Source organism: Lissotriton helveticus, chromosome 1_1 (assembly GCF_964261635.1).
Source record: "Lissotriton helveticus chromosome 1_1, aLisHel1.1, whole genome shotgun sequence".
Lineage (NCBI taxonomy): Eukaryota > Metazoa > Chordata > Amphibia > Caudata > Salamandridae > Lissotriton > Lissotriton helveticus.
In genome coordinates this window covers 1441587841-1441604966 of record NC_136057.1, presented here as the reverse complement: position 1 = coordinate 1441604966, position 17126 = coordinate 1441587841, and the positions used below count along the sequence as shown (strand labels likewise).

The following is a 17126-nucleotide window of genomic DNA, read 5'->3' as shown; positions in this document are numbered from 1 at the left end:
CTTTTTCGCTGCTTGCTTTTTCTCTGTATCAGCCGCATAGATGTCCAATTATTTTTCATGAGCTGTCTCTGCTTCCTCAACATTGTCCTAGTGATCGCTGAATAGGTCAAGGTCCTTCGGCAAAACATGGGTCCTTGAGTGCGGGCCATGGTGGTGTAGTATTCCAGCCTTTGTCTTCGACGTACCATTAGAGTCTTGGGTACAAAAGTAGCGCAGGCCTTGCAGTCCTAGTCTCTGATCTTTTGGGAGACAGTTTGCAGACCTCGTGGAGCTCACTTCAGGAAAACTTCTGCTGGCAGTTGGTGAAGCGTTTAAAGGGGGTGTTTTCCATGACCCTTGCCTGGCTTTATTCTCAGACAAAGTGGCTGGTAGCGGCAGGGTCCCATGGTGAGGCAAAGAGCAGGGTCACGCACATTGTTGCTCTTCTCGCGGTCTTCTGAGAACAGGTCGGTTTTCTTCTGAAATTAAATTTCGACTTTGTGCTCTTCTGTTGCTTCCAGACCCATAGGCAGAAAAAAATCTGAAGATGGTGACTACAGACAGGAACTTTCGTGGAACATTTGCCATCATACAGGGGATGGACATACCACCAAATAGTGGTTCGACAACACCAACAGAGTTGCGGTGGGGGATTAGGAATTCCAGAACTGCACAGCATGTGAATCCAGAAAAGGATTCATGTTGCAAAACAATACTCACCTATCCGCATCGCTGCGGCGCATTTTCCCGCTGTGCGCTGAAGTTTTTAAAAACCAGCGGTTCATGACGAGCTCAGCTCGTCATGAGCGTACGAGAGGTGTACTTCATGACGAGCTGAGCTCGTCATCAGCGAAGGGGAACACTGTTTGCAGTTCGTAAAGTAACAGATTCACGTACTGTGTACCCTTCTGCCATCTAGTGTTACATTTGGAATACTACTATTTTTCTTTGAATATTTGATTTTTGGCTCTACAACGTGCTGACTACGACCCCTGTGATGTGGCCCCTTATGTAAGCAGTCAGATGAGCTCAGATGATGCAGTCACCCCCTATTCTTGAAGGCAAAGATGGACATGCACAAAAGGAGAACGTGGTCACTTCATCCATCATAGAATCCACTTCGGCCCGTAATTTCTCTATAACTGCTCCCTCCCAATAAATATTTCTGGCCAACATCAGTTGAATTTAAATTGATTTCCTCTTGCTTGTCAATTGTACACACGGGCATCAGGCAACTGTCTACACTATCGGTACACATGAATGTTTTCTAAGGAAGTGAGCTTCTGCAAATGTTCAACATTAGATAAACACTTGAGAAGTACACTGCTGATGTTTCTGTGACTTTGATGTAAAGTTCAAAGTCCAGTATAGTCCCATATCTTTGGTGAGAAATATGAAGTATGCACAGTATAATCCTTGTCCTATTTGCTAATGAAGCTTAGCGTGAAGCCTTGCTGTACTAACAGAGGCTCCACAATTCATTTTCACTTGGAAGCAAAACAAATATATGTTCAACATGGTGATCATAGGGCTTCACAATTAAATACATTCTGTCAGTGGCAGGCTCAAAAGGGGCCTATGCACTTTAAAATCTGCTGACGCTCATACTAGGAATCACAGAACTGTTGCTTTTCATGTTTATGATCATAACCCAACTTGTAGGTTTCTGAGGTAATGTTTGTGATGTCAGCAAACCAGTTTTAGCGAAACGCCTGTGCAAGGGCATGAATGGGTTTATTTTACAGCCCTGATTCCTCTCTAAGAGGGGAAGCGGCTTCCATCAGTATACTTGTAAAAGCATCAAAATGTAAAACAAAGCACATTTTTGTAGCATTGAGCAAGGAATTACATTTTTGAGGCTCCTGTATGGAATATGCTACTTACCAGTATGCATCTGTTCTTGGCATGTAGGGCTGCTGACATTTATATCTATGCATAGATCGCCGCCTAGTGTTGGGTCCGGATGATTGCACATTGTTGTCCTGGAAGAGTCTTCGAAGTATCACGAGATAGGTGGCCCCTCCCCTGGACTATGGGCATCCTCTCCATGCTGAGATTGTTTTTCGCCATTGTGGCAGAGATATAGTATGATACAGTAAGCGATGACCATGCTTGAGAATAATTATGAGTGCTACAGCTGCGACAGGCACCGGAGGAGGAGGGTGGGCGATATAAATGTCAGCTGCCCTACATGCCAAGAACAGATGCATACTGGTAAGTAGCATATTCCGTTCGAGGCATGTGGGCTGCTGAATTTATATCTATGCATAGAATAAATAGTAGTACCCTCCCTAGCGGCGGTTGCCCGTGCCAGCTGCAGCAGTCTGAAAAAGAGTTCGGAGAACAGCTTGACCTACAGCAGCTTGCTGTTTTGAGTGTACATCCACGCAGTAGTGTTTGGTGAATGTGTGTATGGTGGTCCATGTGGCTGCTCTACATATATCCTCTAGAGGAATGTTACCTAGGAAAGCCATGGATGCCCCTAACTTGCGTGTGGAATGCGCTCTTGGGGGAACTGTTAATGTGTGTTTAGCCTTTTGATAACAGATCTGTATGCACTTAACAATCCATCTGGCTATACCTGATTGTGAAATTGGGTTGCCCTTGTGCTATGGAGAGAAGGCAACAAACAGTTGTTTAGTTTTCCTGAAATCTTTAGTCCTGTCTATGTAATACAGGAGAGCCCTTTTAACATCCAGTGTGTGTAGTGCTCTGTACGCTACTGAATCAGGATTTGGGAAGAATACTGGTAGTTCAATAGTTTGGTTAATGTGGAACTGTGACACTACCTTGGGCATAAATTTAGGGTTGGTACGCAGCACTACCCTATTAGCATGAATTTGAATGAAAGGCTCTTGAATAGTGAGGCCTTGCAGCTCACTAACCCGTCTGAGCGACGTGATTGCCACCAGAAAAGCCACTTTCCATGTGAGAAATTGTATCTCACAAGAGTGAAGAGGTGCAAATGGTGGACCCATGAGCCTGGTGAGGACTATATTGAGGTTCCAGACAGGCGAAGGCGGGTGTCTTGGAGGAATGACCCTTTTGAGTCCCTCCATAAAAGCTTTAATGGCAGGCACTCTGAAAAGGGAGAGGTGCTGCCTATTTTGAAGATAAGCGGCCATTGCAGCTAAGAAATGCGTTACTTACCTGTAACAGCAGTTATCCAGTATTGGTGTCTTTCATAGATTCACATGCCTGAATCATTCCCCGTCGTCGAGATGGGAGCCCCGGTAATAGAAAAGTAATGTCCTATAGACATACATAGAGAAAAATAGGCCTAAGGGCCTTGCCTTAGTAGCCTATCTATGTCCTTTTGTAAAAAGGACCAAATTTCCAAAGGTAGCCAATCAGCTACCACCTCCCTCTAGAACCTTCCTGCCAGGAGCCTCAGTCTCTCAGATTTTCGTACGCACCAAGCTAGGTAGACGTAAGATATGCTCTGTAGTGAGAGATGAGTCCTTCCTGGGGAGGTGGGAGGGTTGCATGTGAATCTATGAAAGACACCAATACTGGATAACTGCTGTTACAGGTAAGTAACGCATTTCTTATCCAGTATTATGGGTGTCTTTCATAGATTCACATGCCTGAATCAGAATAGCAAGCAATACATTATGCACATATGCGATGGAATATAACAGTCTGAGATAATACATATCATGTGACTAGATACCATCAGTAATGTAAAGAGTAAAGTAAATAAATGTGCATACCATTGCAGGACGGTGGGAAATAGGAAGGCTCATCTTACTGGAAGAGATGGCGAAGTACAGCTTGGCCCACAGCTGCATCCTGCATCAGTTCCGTGTCCAGGCAGTAGTGTCTGGTAAAGGTGTGCGGCGATTTCCAGGTGGCCGCTCTGCAGATATCCAGAATCGGTACACCAGCGAATAGTGCTGCCGATGTGGACACAGCTCTCGTGGAATGTGCTCGGACTGAGGAATGTAATGGACGTCCGGCTTTGTCATGACAAAATGCAATTGTTGCCGATATCCATCTGGAAATGGATTGTTTGGAGAGTGGCATGCCTTTTCTCGGCCTGCTGAAGGCAACGAAAAGTTGTTTGGTCTTTCTGAAAGCTTTCGTTTTGTCCAGGTAAAATTTTAGACATCTCTTAATGTCCAAAGAGTGAAGAGATCTTTCCGCCACTGTGCCTGGGTTCGGGAAGAAGGAGCGAAGCACAAGCGGTTCATTGAGATGGAAGTCCGAGGGGACTTTAGGAATGAAACGGGGGTTGGTTCTTAAGATGACTCTGTCTTCTCTAAATTGCAAGAAAGGATCCTGTATCGAAAGAGCTTGCAATTCACTGACTCTTCTGGCTGATGTTAGAGCTAAAAGAAGTGCAGTTTTCCAGGAAATGTATTTGAGTTCAGCCCTATGGATAGGTTCAAATGGATGTTTCATTAACTGATTGAGTACAATATTCAGATGCCACGTTGGTGGTATTCGTCTTGGTCTAGGGAAAGATCTGTAAAGCCCTTTAAGGAACTGTTTTATCAGTCTATTGGACCATAGTGAAGGGCCTTTTGAAGACCTGGTGAAGCGAGAGATTGCTGCCAGGTGTACCCTGATGGAAGCATGCGCAAGACCTGTTTGGGCCAGATGCAGGAGATAAGGCAGTATCTGCTCTGGAGTGATCCTGAAAGGGTGTATATTGTTGTCTTTACACCAGATACAAAATCGCTTCCATTTCAAGGAATAAGTTTTGTTCGTGCTAACTGCTCTTGCTTTAGCTAGGACTTCTTTGCACTCCTGCGGGATGCTTAGGTGACAGAATTCTCGGTACTCAGGAGCCAAGCCGATAATCTGAGAGATGTCAGATTCGGGTGGAGTATCTGGCCTTTGGACATCGAGAGTAGAGAAGGATGTTGAGGCAGTTGGATTGATGGACGGACTGAGAGGCGTCGGAGGTCCGCGAACCAATGTTGTCTCGGCCAGTATGGGGCCATGAGAATCAATGTGCAATGCTCCATTTTCATCTTCCGGATGACTCTGCTGATCAGGGGAAATGGCGGAAATGCGTACGCAAACACGTTGCGCCATGCGATGGAAAATGCATTTCCTAATGACCCCTGTTGGGGATGCCAACTTGCGAAGCTTTGGCATTTTTTGTTCTCCTTGGTGGCGAAGAGGTCTATTTGAGGTGTTCCCCATGCCGAGAAGATGTTGTCTAGAACTTGCTGGTTCAGTTCCCATTCGTGGGACATTGACCTCTGTCTGCTGAGAGCGTCTGCTATGACGTTGTCTTTTCCTGGGACATACTCCGATGTTAATGTGATGTTGTTGAGCAGTAGCCAGTTCCAAATTTTTTGTGATTCGCGAGACAGCGTCAGCGAGCGTGTCCCTCCCTGCTTGTTTAAGTAGTGCATTGTGGTCGTGTTGTCTGTCCTCACTAGCACTGCAGAATTTTTGATGCGAGGGAGGAATGCCTGTAGGGAGTGAAGGACTGCACGTAGTTCTAGGAGGTTGATATGCAGAGCCTTCTCTTGCTCCGACCATCTGCCGCTGATTTGTAAGTCTTGAAGGACTGCACCCCAGCCTTCGAGAGATGCGTCCGTCGTTATGACGTGTGGAGTTTCTGGTAACAAGAACGTGAGACCTTTGGATAGGTTCTTGTGCTTCATCCACCAGGCCAGCGTCTCGGATATTTGTCGAGTGACGACTATGTGATCCTCGAAGGAATCTGTACATTGGGTCCACTGTTTGGTCAGGGCCTCCTGAAGGGGGCGCATTCTGAGCCGACAGTGAGGGATGAGTAGAATGCAGGAAGACATCATCCCTAGAAGAGATTTGAAAATCCTTACTTTGATGGTTGGTTTTGAAGATATCGCGGTAGCTAGAGTCATCAGTTTGTTTTTTCTTTCCAGAGACGGGAAAGCTTTGGAGGAAATGGTGTTTATAGTGGCCCCCAGAAATGTTATTATCCTGGTGGGTTGTAAAGTAGATTTTTCGAAGTTGAGAGTCAAACCCAGGTTCCGGAAAATGTCGAGACAGGCGTTGGAAGATAGCTGTGCGTCCGTGAGAGACGGTGCTTTCACCAGCCAGTCGTCTAGGTAGGGGAAGACCTGGTGATTCTGTTGTCTCAGGTAAGCTGCCACAGGAGCCAGGCACTTTGTAAAAATGCGAGGTGCTGATTTGAGGCCAAATGGGAGGACACAAAATTGGTAATGGAGACCTGCTACTTCGAATCGTAGGAATTTTTTGTGTCGTTTGTGTATTGGGACATGGTAATATGCATCTTGCAGGTCCAAAGATGTCATAAAGTCTCCTTCCTCCAGGGAGCCTAAGATTTCCTGGATAGTCACCATACGAAACGATTGGCTTTTCAGGAAGGCATTGAGCGCCCTGAGATCTAGAATGGGCCTCCATTTCTTCTTTTTCTGTTGGATTAAAAAGAAGCGGGAATAAAATCCCTTTCCCTTTTGAGCTGATGGGACTCGCTCTATTGCTCCCTTTTTTATCATGGAAGAGATTTCCTGCAGTAACAGACGAAGGTGTTTGTGATGATGTTTGTGAGGAGGGGTGAACGGTGGGATGGAGTTGAATTCCAAGGTGTGACCGTGTTGAATCAATTGTAGTACCCACCGATCCGTCGTAATCATTTTCCAATTTTGGAGGAAATGTGTCAGCTTGCCACCAATTTTGAGCGGACCGGACGGTGGGGGGACTGGCTGCGGGAATTGGTCATTGTCTTCCGCCAGCCGTTTTCTTTTGCGATTTGCCCCTGAAGTTCGGTCTCCCGTAGGGGGTCTGACGACTTTGTTGTTGCTGCCGCTGTGGATATTGGGAGCGATTTTGATTATATGTGGATTTGCCTTGATAAGATCCTCTGTACGTGGATTGTCCTCGTCCTCTGTGCCCTCGAAAGGACTGGTTCCTGAATTGTAAAGTCCCGAGAGCCCTTGCAGTATCGGTGTCTTTCTTTATCGTCTGCAAGGCTTCATCTATTTTAGCTCCAAATAGTAGTTGTCCGTCATAGGGCATATCTACAACTTTGGTTTGTACTTCCTGTCTGAAGGACGTCGCTTTGAGCCAACCTTGTCTGCGCAAAACTGCGGCACCTGCAAGCTGTCTGAAGCCTGTCATGGCGACATCGACAGCTGAATCTATTATTTCTGATGCCGACATTTGACCTTCATGAAGGAGTGCCTGGACCTCATTTTTCAAGTCATCAGGCACGTGCGTGAGATACGGAGCAATGTCTTCCCATAGTTGCCTATTGTATCTGCCCAGCAGAGCAATGGCGTTGGCCACTTTGACCGTCATGGCTGACGTTGTGGAGAAGCGTTTGCCTATGCCATCCAATTTCCTGCCCTCCTTGTCTGGTGGTGCTGAGAGTGGCGAGGATGGGTTTCTGGAGTTCTTCTGGGCGGCTTGAGTGACGACCGAATCAGGTTTTGGATGTGAATTAAAACAAGTGGGTGCCGTTGACGGAGCCCTATATTTTTTGTCCAGTCTAGGGACCACTATGGAAACAGATGCAGGTGTTTGCATGAGTTGTAGCCCCTGTTCCCAGATATGTTCTATTATGGGAATGGATCGTGCCTCCTTCCTTATGGGGTCTTTGAAGTCATACAAGAAACAATCCGTTACCTTTGTTTCCATTGCCATGTGAAATCTAGTGGCCGCTCTCTCTATTAAATTGTGGAATCCCCCGATATCCACTGGTGGAGAGTCTGATGTGCTGGGTTCCGGTGTGGCCGGAGAATGAGCAACGTAATCCTCATCATCTCTGTTTTGAGAGAGGTCATCTCTAACCTCACCTTCCTCAGGAGGTTCGTCGTCATCATCAGAGGATTGTATGTTGTGAACCTGTTCAGTATCTTGAGGAATAACCAAAGGCGTTGGTCTTGCCCTTGGTGATCTTTGCTGTGTGGAAGATTCTTGAGAATTGCCATGTGATGGTGTCGCTGACGATTCTGGGAATCGCTTTTTATAGTCTGTGATCAGGAATTGAAGATCATGAACTATCTCGGCCGGTAATACGATCATTGGAGTGACTTGAGTATGTACCTGAGCCTGAACAGTTTCTTCCGTAAATATAACATCATCTCCGTCATCGTCAGTACTCTGGCATTTGACATTGAGATCTGACGGGCTAGTAGCTTGTTCGAAGTGGTCATCATCTGATTCGTCAGCTTGTAGTATGTGAGAAGGAAGCAGTGATGGAACCCTACTGGGTGATGTTAATTCGGGCGTAATAGGGAGTTTGGTGACCTTTTTTGATGGAATTAACTCCGCTTTTTTCCATGGCGTCGATGATGTCGTCGTCGACGAGGTCGTCGACGAGGTCGTCGACGGTATCGCCGTCGATCGCTTTTCAAGCGTCGAGTGTCCCTTCGCCGATGAAGCTGTCGTCGACGAGGCGGTCGTCGACGGAGTAGCCGTCGACGGTGCCTTCGTCGTCGACGGAGTAGCCGTCGACGGTGCCTTCGCCGTCGTCGATGCGGTCGTCGACGGTACCTTCGCCGTCGTCGTGGACGTCGACGGCAGTTTTGTCGTCGGCGTCGTAGTAGCCGTCGACGGTGCAGTTGTCGTCGGCGGTGCTCCTACCGTCGTCGGTGTCTTCGTCGACGATGCGGTGGACGTCGACTGAATTCTCGTCGACGATGTCGGTGTTTTCTGTTTTGTCGACGTCGACGGAGATGACGACGGAGTTTTGACAAACGATTGCTGTTTTTTAATAAGTACAATCGACGATATTGGCTTACCCGTCGTCGACGAGTGGGTGGTCGTCGTCGTTGAAGTCAAGGCTGACGATGCCACTGTCGTCGAGATTGTCGTCGTCGATGTGGAAACATAGTTCGTTTTCCTTGAAGATAATGTCATGGAAGTAGACGACGAGGACTGCGATGGCTTTCTGAAGGTTGCAGCATCCTTCACAGACGTGTCAGATCTTGCCTCAGAAGACTTTGAAGTAGTCTTTTTGTGAGGGACGTCTGGATGGCCAGGGGAAGCCTCCCTTGGCCTTTTTAAGGACAGTTTTGAGGAAACTGAAGCCATTTCACTGCCCTCCGAGGAGAGCACCTCAACATCTCTGGTTTTTAGTCTGTTTAACCAGAGGAGCAGTCTGCCTTCTCTATCCTTAAGTGTTTTGGTAGAGAATGTTCTACATACCCTGCAGTCCTTTACTGTGTGGTCAGGGTAGAGGCAGTAGAGGCAAGTCTCATGCTTGTCGTCGACGTGCAGTCTCTTCTTGCCACAAGAAGAACAAGCTCTGAATAGTCCTCTTTTCTGTTGTTCAGCCATAGTTGAAGTTGAATCCAAGTTATTTGAAGAAAGTAAAGAATTTGAAGAAACCTGAGGAGAGCTCAGGTGGGGACTCCCTAGCACAACGTGCGGTAGAAAATCTGAGAGACTGAGGCTCCTGGCAGGAAGGTTCTAGAGGGAGGTGGTAGCTGATTGGCTACCTTTGGAAATTTGGTCCTTTTTACAAAAGGACATAGATAGGCTACTAAGGCAAGGCCCTTAGGCCTATTTTTCTCTATGTATGTCTATAGGACATTACTTTTCTATTACCGGGGCTCCCATCTCGACGACGGGGAATGATTCAGGCATGTGAATCTATGAAAGACACCCATAATACTGGATAAATGTATCCTGATGGAGCTATACGCTAGATTTCATCTGTATAGGTGCAGCAAGTAACATATGATGTGTTGCGTGGAAGCATCCAGTGGATTAATGTCATTATTGGAACAATAGATGACAAAACGCTTCCATTTCGCCGCATAGCATGCCCTAGTGGGAGGTCGTCTAGCCTCCTTGATGATGTCCATACAGTCAGGGGGCAGGTTTAGGTAGCCGAACTCTATGACCTCAGGAGCCAGATTGCAAGGCTTAACTGTTGCGGATCTGGGTGCTGAATGTCTCCATGGCTCTGAGTGAGGAGACTGGGTGTGAGTTTTAGTCGCTGGTGGGGCACCACTGAAAGTTCTAGGAACGTGGTGTACCAGGCTTGCCTCGCCCATGTTGGAGCAACTAGGATAAGTGTCATGGAGTGCTGCCTCAGTTTGCACGCCACCAGCGGTATGAGTGGTGCCGGAGGAAAAGCGTACGCAAATCTGTTTGACCAGTTCATCCATATCGCATTGCCCTGAGACTGCGGGTGTGGGAACCTGGCGGCGAAGGTGCGGCATTTTGCGTTTTCTTGTGTGGCGAATAGGTCTATCTCTGGATGACCCCACTGCTGGAAATATGGTTGGAGCACCGATGGGTGTATCTCCCACTGGTGCATCTGATGGCTGTGTCTGCTGAGCAGGTCCGCCATCTGGTTGTCCTTGCCTGGGAGGTGTTCCGCCATGAGGAACATGTTCCTCTGAATGGCCCACTTCCACATGCACTGTGCTAGGTGTGACAATTGTGGAGAGTGTTTCCCTCCCTGCTTCTGAATGTAATACATTGCAGTCATGTTGTCCGTCCGGATAAGCACGACTTTGTTGCAGAGATGCAACTTGAATGCCTTCATCGCCATGAAGATTGCCATCAATTCCAAGAGGTTGATGTGCAACCGTTTGTGATGTGTGGTCCACAGTCCCTGCACAGTATAATGGAGGACATGAGCTCCCCAGCCCTGGAGAGATGCGTCCACTGTTAGCACCACCTGTGGTACAGGCTCCTGGAACGGTCGTCCCCTGCAAAGGTTTTGTGTGTTCCACCAATGCAGAGAGTTGTATGCACGACCGGTTACCAACACTAGGTCTTTCAGCTGTCCGTGAGCCTGGTTCCACTGGCGTGCTAAGCATTCCTGAAGCGGACGCATGTGTAGCCTCGCGTGAGGGACTATAAAGATGCAGAAGGCCATCATGCCTATTAGTTGCATGAACAGTTGCGCTGGGAGTGAGTGTTGTGGCCTGAATTTTCGAATCAGCACCTGCATGCTGTTGACTCTCGCTGAGTTCGGTTGCGCTGTGGCAGAGAGTGTTATTTCTGCGCCTAGGTACTGGTGTACAGGGGCGGGTTGAAGATGAGACTTTGGGTAATTGAGTGAAAATCCTAGACTGTGTAGGAGGTGAATTGTGCGGGACATGTGGCTGGCACACTGCTGGGTCGATTTTGCCTGGACAAGCCAGTCGTCTAGATACGGATAGACATGGATGTGTTGTCTCCGAAGATGCGCGGCCACTGTCGCCAAGCATTTGGTAAACACCCTGGGGGCAGTAGTGACCCCGAAAGGCAGGACCTTGAACTGGTAATGCTGGTTGTTGATGGTGAACCGGAGATATTTCCTGTGACTGGGGTGCATGGGAATGTGGAAATAGGCATCCTTCAGATCCAGGGTTGCTAGGAAATCCCCGACTGAGCAGTGGCAGAACCTGCTGTAAAGTGAGCATGTGAAAGTGTTCTGATAGGATGTATTGGTTTAGGGGTCTGAGGTCTAGAATGGGCCTGAGAGACCTGTCTTTTTTTGGGATTAAGAAGTACAGTGAATACACCCCTGTACCCTGTTGTTCCAAAGGCACGAGTTCTATGGCCCCTTTTTGCAGCATGGAGATGACTTCTTGCTGCAATAAGTGCATGTGCTCTGTGGACATAGGACGGTGCCTTGGGGGTATGTTGGGTGGAGTGGAGGTCAATTCCAGACAATAGCCGTGATGTATAAGTTGTCTCACCCACCTGTCCGTGGTAATGCTTTCCCAGACTGGCAGGAACTGCTGAAGCCTTCCCCCGACCGGTGTGGTATGGTCGGGGGGCAGTGACAAGACGTCACGGTTTGTTAGTGGCGGAGGATCTGGCATTATTATTTCCACGTCCTCTGCCTTTGGTGCCGTTTCCACGGTATCCACCCCTATTGTTCTTGTTATAGGTGGATTGTGTGCCTCCCTTGGTGTATTGGGCTTGTTGCGACGCTTGACCTCTAGAAGCTCCCCTGTTCCCGGAGCGACGAAAGGAACTGCCCCTGAACTGTTGAGACTGCAGAGCTCCCATGGATTTTGCAGTTTCAGTGTCTTTCTTAATCTTTTCTAGAGTGGCGTCTACCTCAGGACCAAACAGGACGTCAGGGTTAACTGGCTGATTAAGTAGAGTAGTTTGGATTTCCGACTTGAAGCCAGAGATGAGGAGCCAGGCATGCCGTCTGAGCATTACGCTAGTGTTTATGGCCCTAGCCGCTGTGTCAGCTGCATCTAACGCACACTTAATGGACGCGTTGGAGATCAACTTCCCTTCCTGTATAAGCATTTCTGCTCCCTCCTTATAAGCATCTGGCAGGTGTTGCAGTAGCTGCTCTAATGTGTCATAGTGAGCCCTGTCATATCTTGCTAACGGGGCTTGTGTATTGGAGATCCTCCAAATATTAGCTGCTTGAGCCACTACACGCTTCCCAGAAGCTTCTAAGATCTTGGATTCTTTATCCGGAGGAGGAGCATCACCAGTTGTTTGAGAGTTTGCCCTTTTACGAGCATTAGCCACCACTAAGGAGTCCAAGGGGAGTTGGCCCTTGATATACGTAGGGTCCACTGGCGCAGGCCGGTACTTCCTTCCAATTCTGGGGTTCACCACCCTTGCTTAAGTGGGCTGTTTAAAAATGTCGCTAGCATGTTTGAGCACACCCTTGAGCATAGGCAGAGTTTTTACAGATCTTTCTGATGTTGAGAACGTATCAAAGAGAAAGTCTTCCTCCACAGAGTCAGCGTGCATGTCAACATCATGGTTAAGGGCTGCCCTTTCAATTAGTGCGTTAAACGCAGCAGTATCCTCAGTAGGCGAAGTTTTGACGGCATATGACTGAGTGTCAGGGGTGGTGTGTGGTTCATCAGGGTCAACAGTGTCAGCCCATGGCTGGGACTCATCCTGATCTGGGTCAATGGGATAGTTAAACTGGTCTTCATTGTCCCCTTCCTCCACATCCTCAGTGACAGGTGTAGGAGAGTAGGTATAGTCTTGCCCATATGGCTGTATGGGTTCAAAAAGTGTAGGAGAGGCAGTAGAGTCCCTCTTTTTCTTTAGTGGTATCCTGTAAGACTCCATCGGAGTTTCAGGCCTGATTTTCCATTTATAAACGGTGAGTCGACCTGATTCGGAGTCGATGTATAGTTTCGTCTGTTCGTCGTAGGACGGTGGTTGGAACAGAACGTCTTCCGTCCGAGTCTGAGTGGGTACAGCTACAGTCGGTGACTTGGATGAGTCAGTAGCCTTTGATAGTTGGACAGGTTTAGGCCGTGCCGTGGGGGGCAGGCCATATTTTATCGGCGGGAATCTTTAGTGACGGACCGACTTGCTTAGAAGGCGTTGTCTTCGATCCGACCGACTCCGACAAGCCCGTGTGTTTGTGGCTTTTAGTCGACTCGAGCCGTTGCTGCGCAGCAGGTACGCTCGTGTGCTTCGACGAGGTCTGTTCCTTTGGGCCGAGCTTGGATCTCGGCTCGAAGGCCTTGACTAACTGCGGCTTCTGAATATTCGGATCGATGGCTTTTTGTGCCTTGAGTCCCTTGGAAGAGTCGCCATCTTTGGAGCCGGACGTCGACGTAGACGTGAGCGTGACGTGTTTAACTGTAGACACGGGCTTTGTCGCCCCCGATTTTTGGGTCGACGCCACCTGTAGACCCCAAGGGGTCCAGCACACGTTTCGACTTGGTAGGTTCTGAAGTCGTCGAGCCGATGGTAGTTTACCACTTTCGGTTTCGATTTAGTGTCTGTATATTTCACTTTCGGTTGCTCCACCGATTGTGGCAGTTCGACCGATGGCTCATTAGAAATGTTCTTAGTCGGGCCTCGAAGCAGGACTAGAGAACGTGGGTGAAGATCTTGGCGAAGGCCTTCCGGCGATGCCTCGACCTGAGCCGTGGAAGAGTCTGTATGGGGCCCCGCTACTGCGGTTGGGCCTAGCTCCTCGCTTGAGTCGTCATTGACGGCTCCGAGAGGTTGTGCGTCGTCTCCTACCTCGACGATGTCTTCATCATGGACGTAAAGTTCTTCCTCGTCCTCATTGTAGTGGGAGTCTTGCTCCGATGCGGGATCCGAGTGCTGAGCAGGATCCTCCTCTCGTACACCGACCTCGCCGTCACCCCCGAAGATGTTTTCTGGATCGGGTGGCGACTCCCGCGCCGACTGTCGTGCAGCGCGCCGAAGACGAAGAGTTTTCTTCGATCTGAATTTTGAACAGGCCATGCAGCTGGCCTCGTCGTGGTCCGGTGAGAGACATTTATTGCACACCGGGTGCACATCGATGTGAGGGTATTTCGAGTTGCAAACGGGGCAGCGCTTGAACGGACTCCGTTCCATCGTCGATGGGGCCTTTGGTGTCGAAAGGCAATCTGTCTTCGACGTCGTATTCCAAGACCTGGAAACAAGTATAAGGCACCGAACAAAAGACAATACAGACGCCCCGAAGGCCTTTTGGCCTTGAGAAAGAGTATTTATATATATTCCGAACTTGAGTTAAGAAAGTACATCCGAACCCAATGGCGGAAAAAACCAATCTGAGCATGGAGAGGATGCCCATGCGCACTGTAGTCCAGGGGAGGAGCCACCTATCTCGTGATACTTCGAAGACTCTTCCAGGACAACAATGTGCAATCATCCGGACCCAACACTAGGCGGCGATCTATGCATAGATATACATTCAGCAGCCCACATGCCTCGAACGCACAGTTATCTACATTATCACAATCCCAATACTCGAGCATTCATAAAGGAAAGCTCAGTTGTGCTCCTTGAGAAGGGCGGCAGCATAGTGGTTCCTCTTTCCCTTGATAAAGACCCTGCACAAAATTAAACTGTGAACCTGCTGATCACTACAAAGCAGCATGCAGTGAACAGTGAGCTGAAGCCATTGGAGGCGAGCCCTACTTCCAAAATGGAAGTCATCTGTCCCACAGACATATGAATTGGCGTATTATAGCATTCAAGAGTCCTATTGGGTGAAGCTACCATAGCAGGCCCGCGCTTGTACTACTTTGAGGTTACCAAGGAAGTACAAAATTGTGTTTTCCCATTTCCACTAAAAAGCAAATATTCTCTCTGGTAAGGTATTATTGGTTATAATCTTTTTTAATTGAAAACCATAAACCCCAATTATGATGTTTGTGTACACAGCAGTACGTTATCATTTGTGTACAGATTTCAATAATGCAGTGCAATGAATAAAAAGTGGGACTAGAAATGTTATACTAAAAGCCGAATATTTCACCAGACAAGCACAGCTGGCAATTTAAAAAAAAAGGAACACTGGATGCTTACTTCCAGGTCAGCCAAAAGACGCAGGTACTATCAACATCTGCATCAGTGAAACATGCTCACAAATTAGCAGCCCACCTGGCAATCTGCCTTTTCAGCACTCCACTCAGGCCAGAGACTATTAAATGGCCGTACGAATTGCTATCATTTTTTCCTTACACCTTTTTTCAGTCATAGGCCAGCGTTGCTATTTAAGAAAAGCATGTTGAAGTCCTGTACATGTACTTCTAATCTAAACCCAGACCCTCATGAAAAGCTGAATACCAAATAACTACTCCAGTAAATCTACTCTGTAGGGCTCTCGCAAACTCATTTGCTTCTTGCTCGTAACAAATTTATTTTTATATCTTGATAATAAGAATCTGGGTAAATTAAACACATTTAAGCCTGATGTATCTGGCCTGTGTGTAGGTGGTTTTGAAACCCGTGTTTAGAAAGGAGGAGAAGCTATGATTATTAACACCTGGTATGGGTATTTTTAAAATGTTGCAGTTTACTCCTGTGAGTCCATGTAAATATTGGTTTTACACATATCCTTGGATTTATTGGATGTGTTCTGCAGTCCTAATTCTGTGCCCATTGAGCTCCCTCGCAGAAGTCTTTACCAAGCACTATTAAAGCCAATCTAAAGCTTTTTTGCTAATTATATAGCACTAGCTAAAACACTGAAAATAAAAGTGCAGTGCAAACATTTTGTTTTAATTTCTGGCCCAACCCCATGAATATTTTGCTGCCCTGGTTTTAAAAAAGAGGGAGGACCCATCCTCAGTAAGCTATCAGCCAGAGATGGAGGACAACAAAGTGAATTAAACAATTCCACCCCTCAAAATATTTAGCATTTCAAACTAATTTACTCTGCTGACCTATTTAACATCTGACCATTGCTAAACTGACGCTTAAAACAATCAAATGGAACCATAAATCCTCAAAGTTGTTAACCAGCAAAGCACACAGCTAAGCAGATATATACATCATGTACTCCTGTCAAAAGCAAGATGAAGTGATCCAATCTAGAGCATTCAGTGACAAACACTCCCAAATTGTGCTGTTTTTTTTTTTACTATGAACTTGTGTAAACTAGTTTCTGCAATAAGAGTAATTTTCCACTCTATCACAACCTATACTAAGTCTCAAACATCAACTGTGGAAGCTCAGCAGACAAGTACGTTTACTGTACAAATTGTAATACTACCTAGTCATTCACTGGATAGCAGTCTCTGAACCAACTTGTTTCAACTTCTTCCAAAAAGTTGGATTCAGCGACTGCCTCACCACAAGCAGAGATCTTTGCCAGCTCCAGTGTGCAACACAGCCACATCTCTAGTAACCATCTTCAAATGTTACAAAGAAAGCCCAGCCCCACTCTCACAAACCATGGAAAAGCTCACCGGTCTCCTGTTCGGACAGTTCCACAGGCTCCATTACATAACGCAGCCGTGTATAATTCACGTAACCTGGCTCTGCCTGATGACAGTCACTCGAGGAGCTAGAGTCTTGCTGACTGCCCAGCAAAGGGCTGGAGTCCAGACCAAAGTGCTCTCCATCACAAGCTCTCTTATTATCGAAACCCCCTGCAGGAGAACCACTAGGACAGTGGCTACAGGAATGCAGAAAGTGAGATGTTGCTAAGAGAGGGCAAGCAGGGCTGGAACTGGGCTCGGAGTCCTGCTCCTGATGGGAGGCTTCAGGGCAGCCACCCTCATCCTTATCCAAAGAAGAGCCTGCAGCTTCTTTAGCTCTTCGGAAAATGTCAGCCACAAATTCCTTGGCCTTTGTCACCGCCAGGGAAGGTTCGGCAGGCTTTTCACAGCTCTGAGTGTCGTGTGTGGTTTGAGGGCACGTTGAAGGAAACTGGCATTGGCAGCTACCCCTTTCAATTTTCCCTCCAATGTCTGAGGAACAGGTTGGCTTTGGAGTCTCTTTCCACTCTTCACTCAGGACCAGATGCTTCCTGTTCTTCCGGTCATACA

General features: G+C 47.5%; 1 protein-coding gene across 1 annotated transcript in view; it reads right to left on the bottom strand.

The window, feature by feature from the left end:
* DCAF15 (DDB1 and CUL4 associated factor 15) overlaps positions 1-17126 on the bottom strand; it is a 324736-nt gene that overhangs the window by 182149 nt on the left and 125461 nt on the right. Inside the window, exon 7 of the mRNA XM_078685623.1 lies at positions 16545-17126. This exon is cut by the window's right edge and continues 24 nt beyond it. Coding sequence (XP_078541749.1) covers positions 16545-17126 — 582 coding nt within the window. The remainder of the gene's footprint in view (positions 1-16544) is intronic.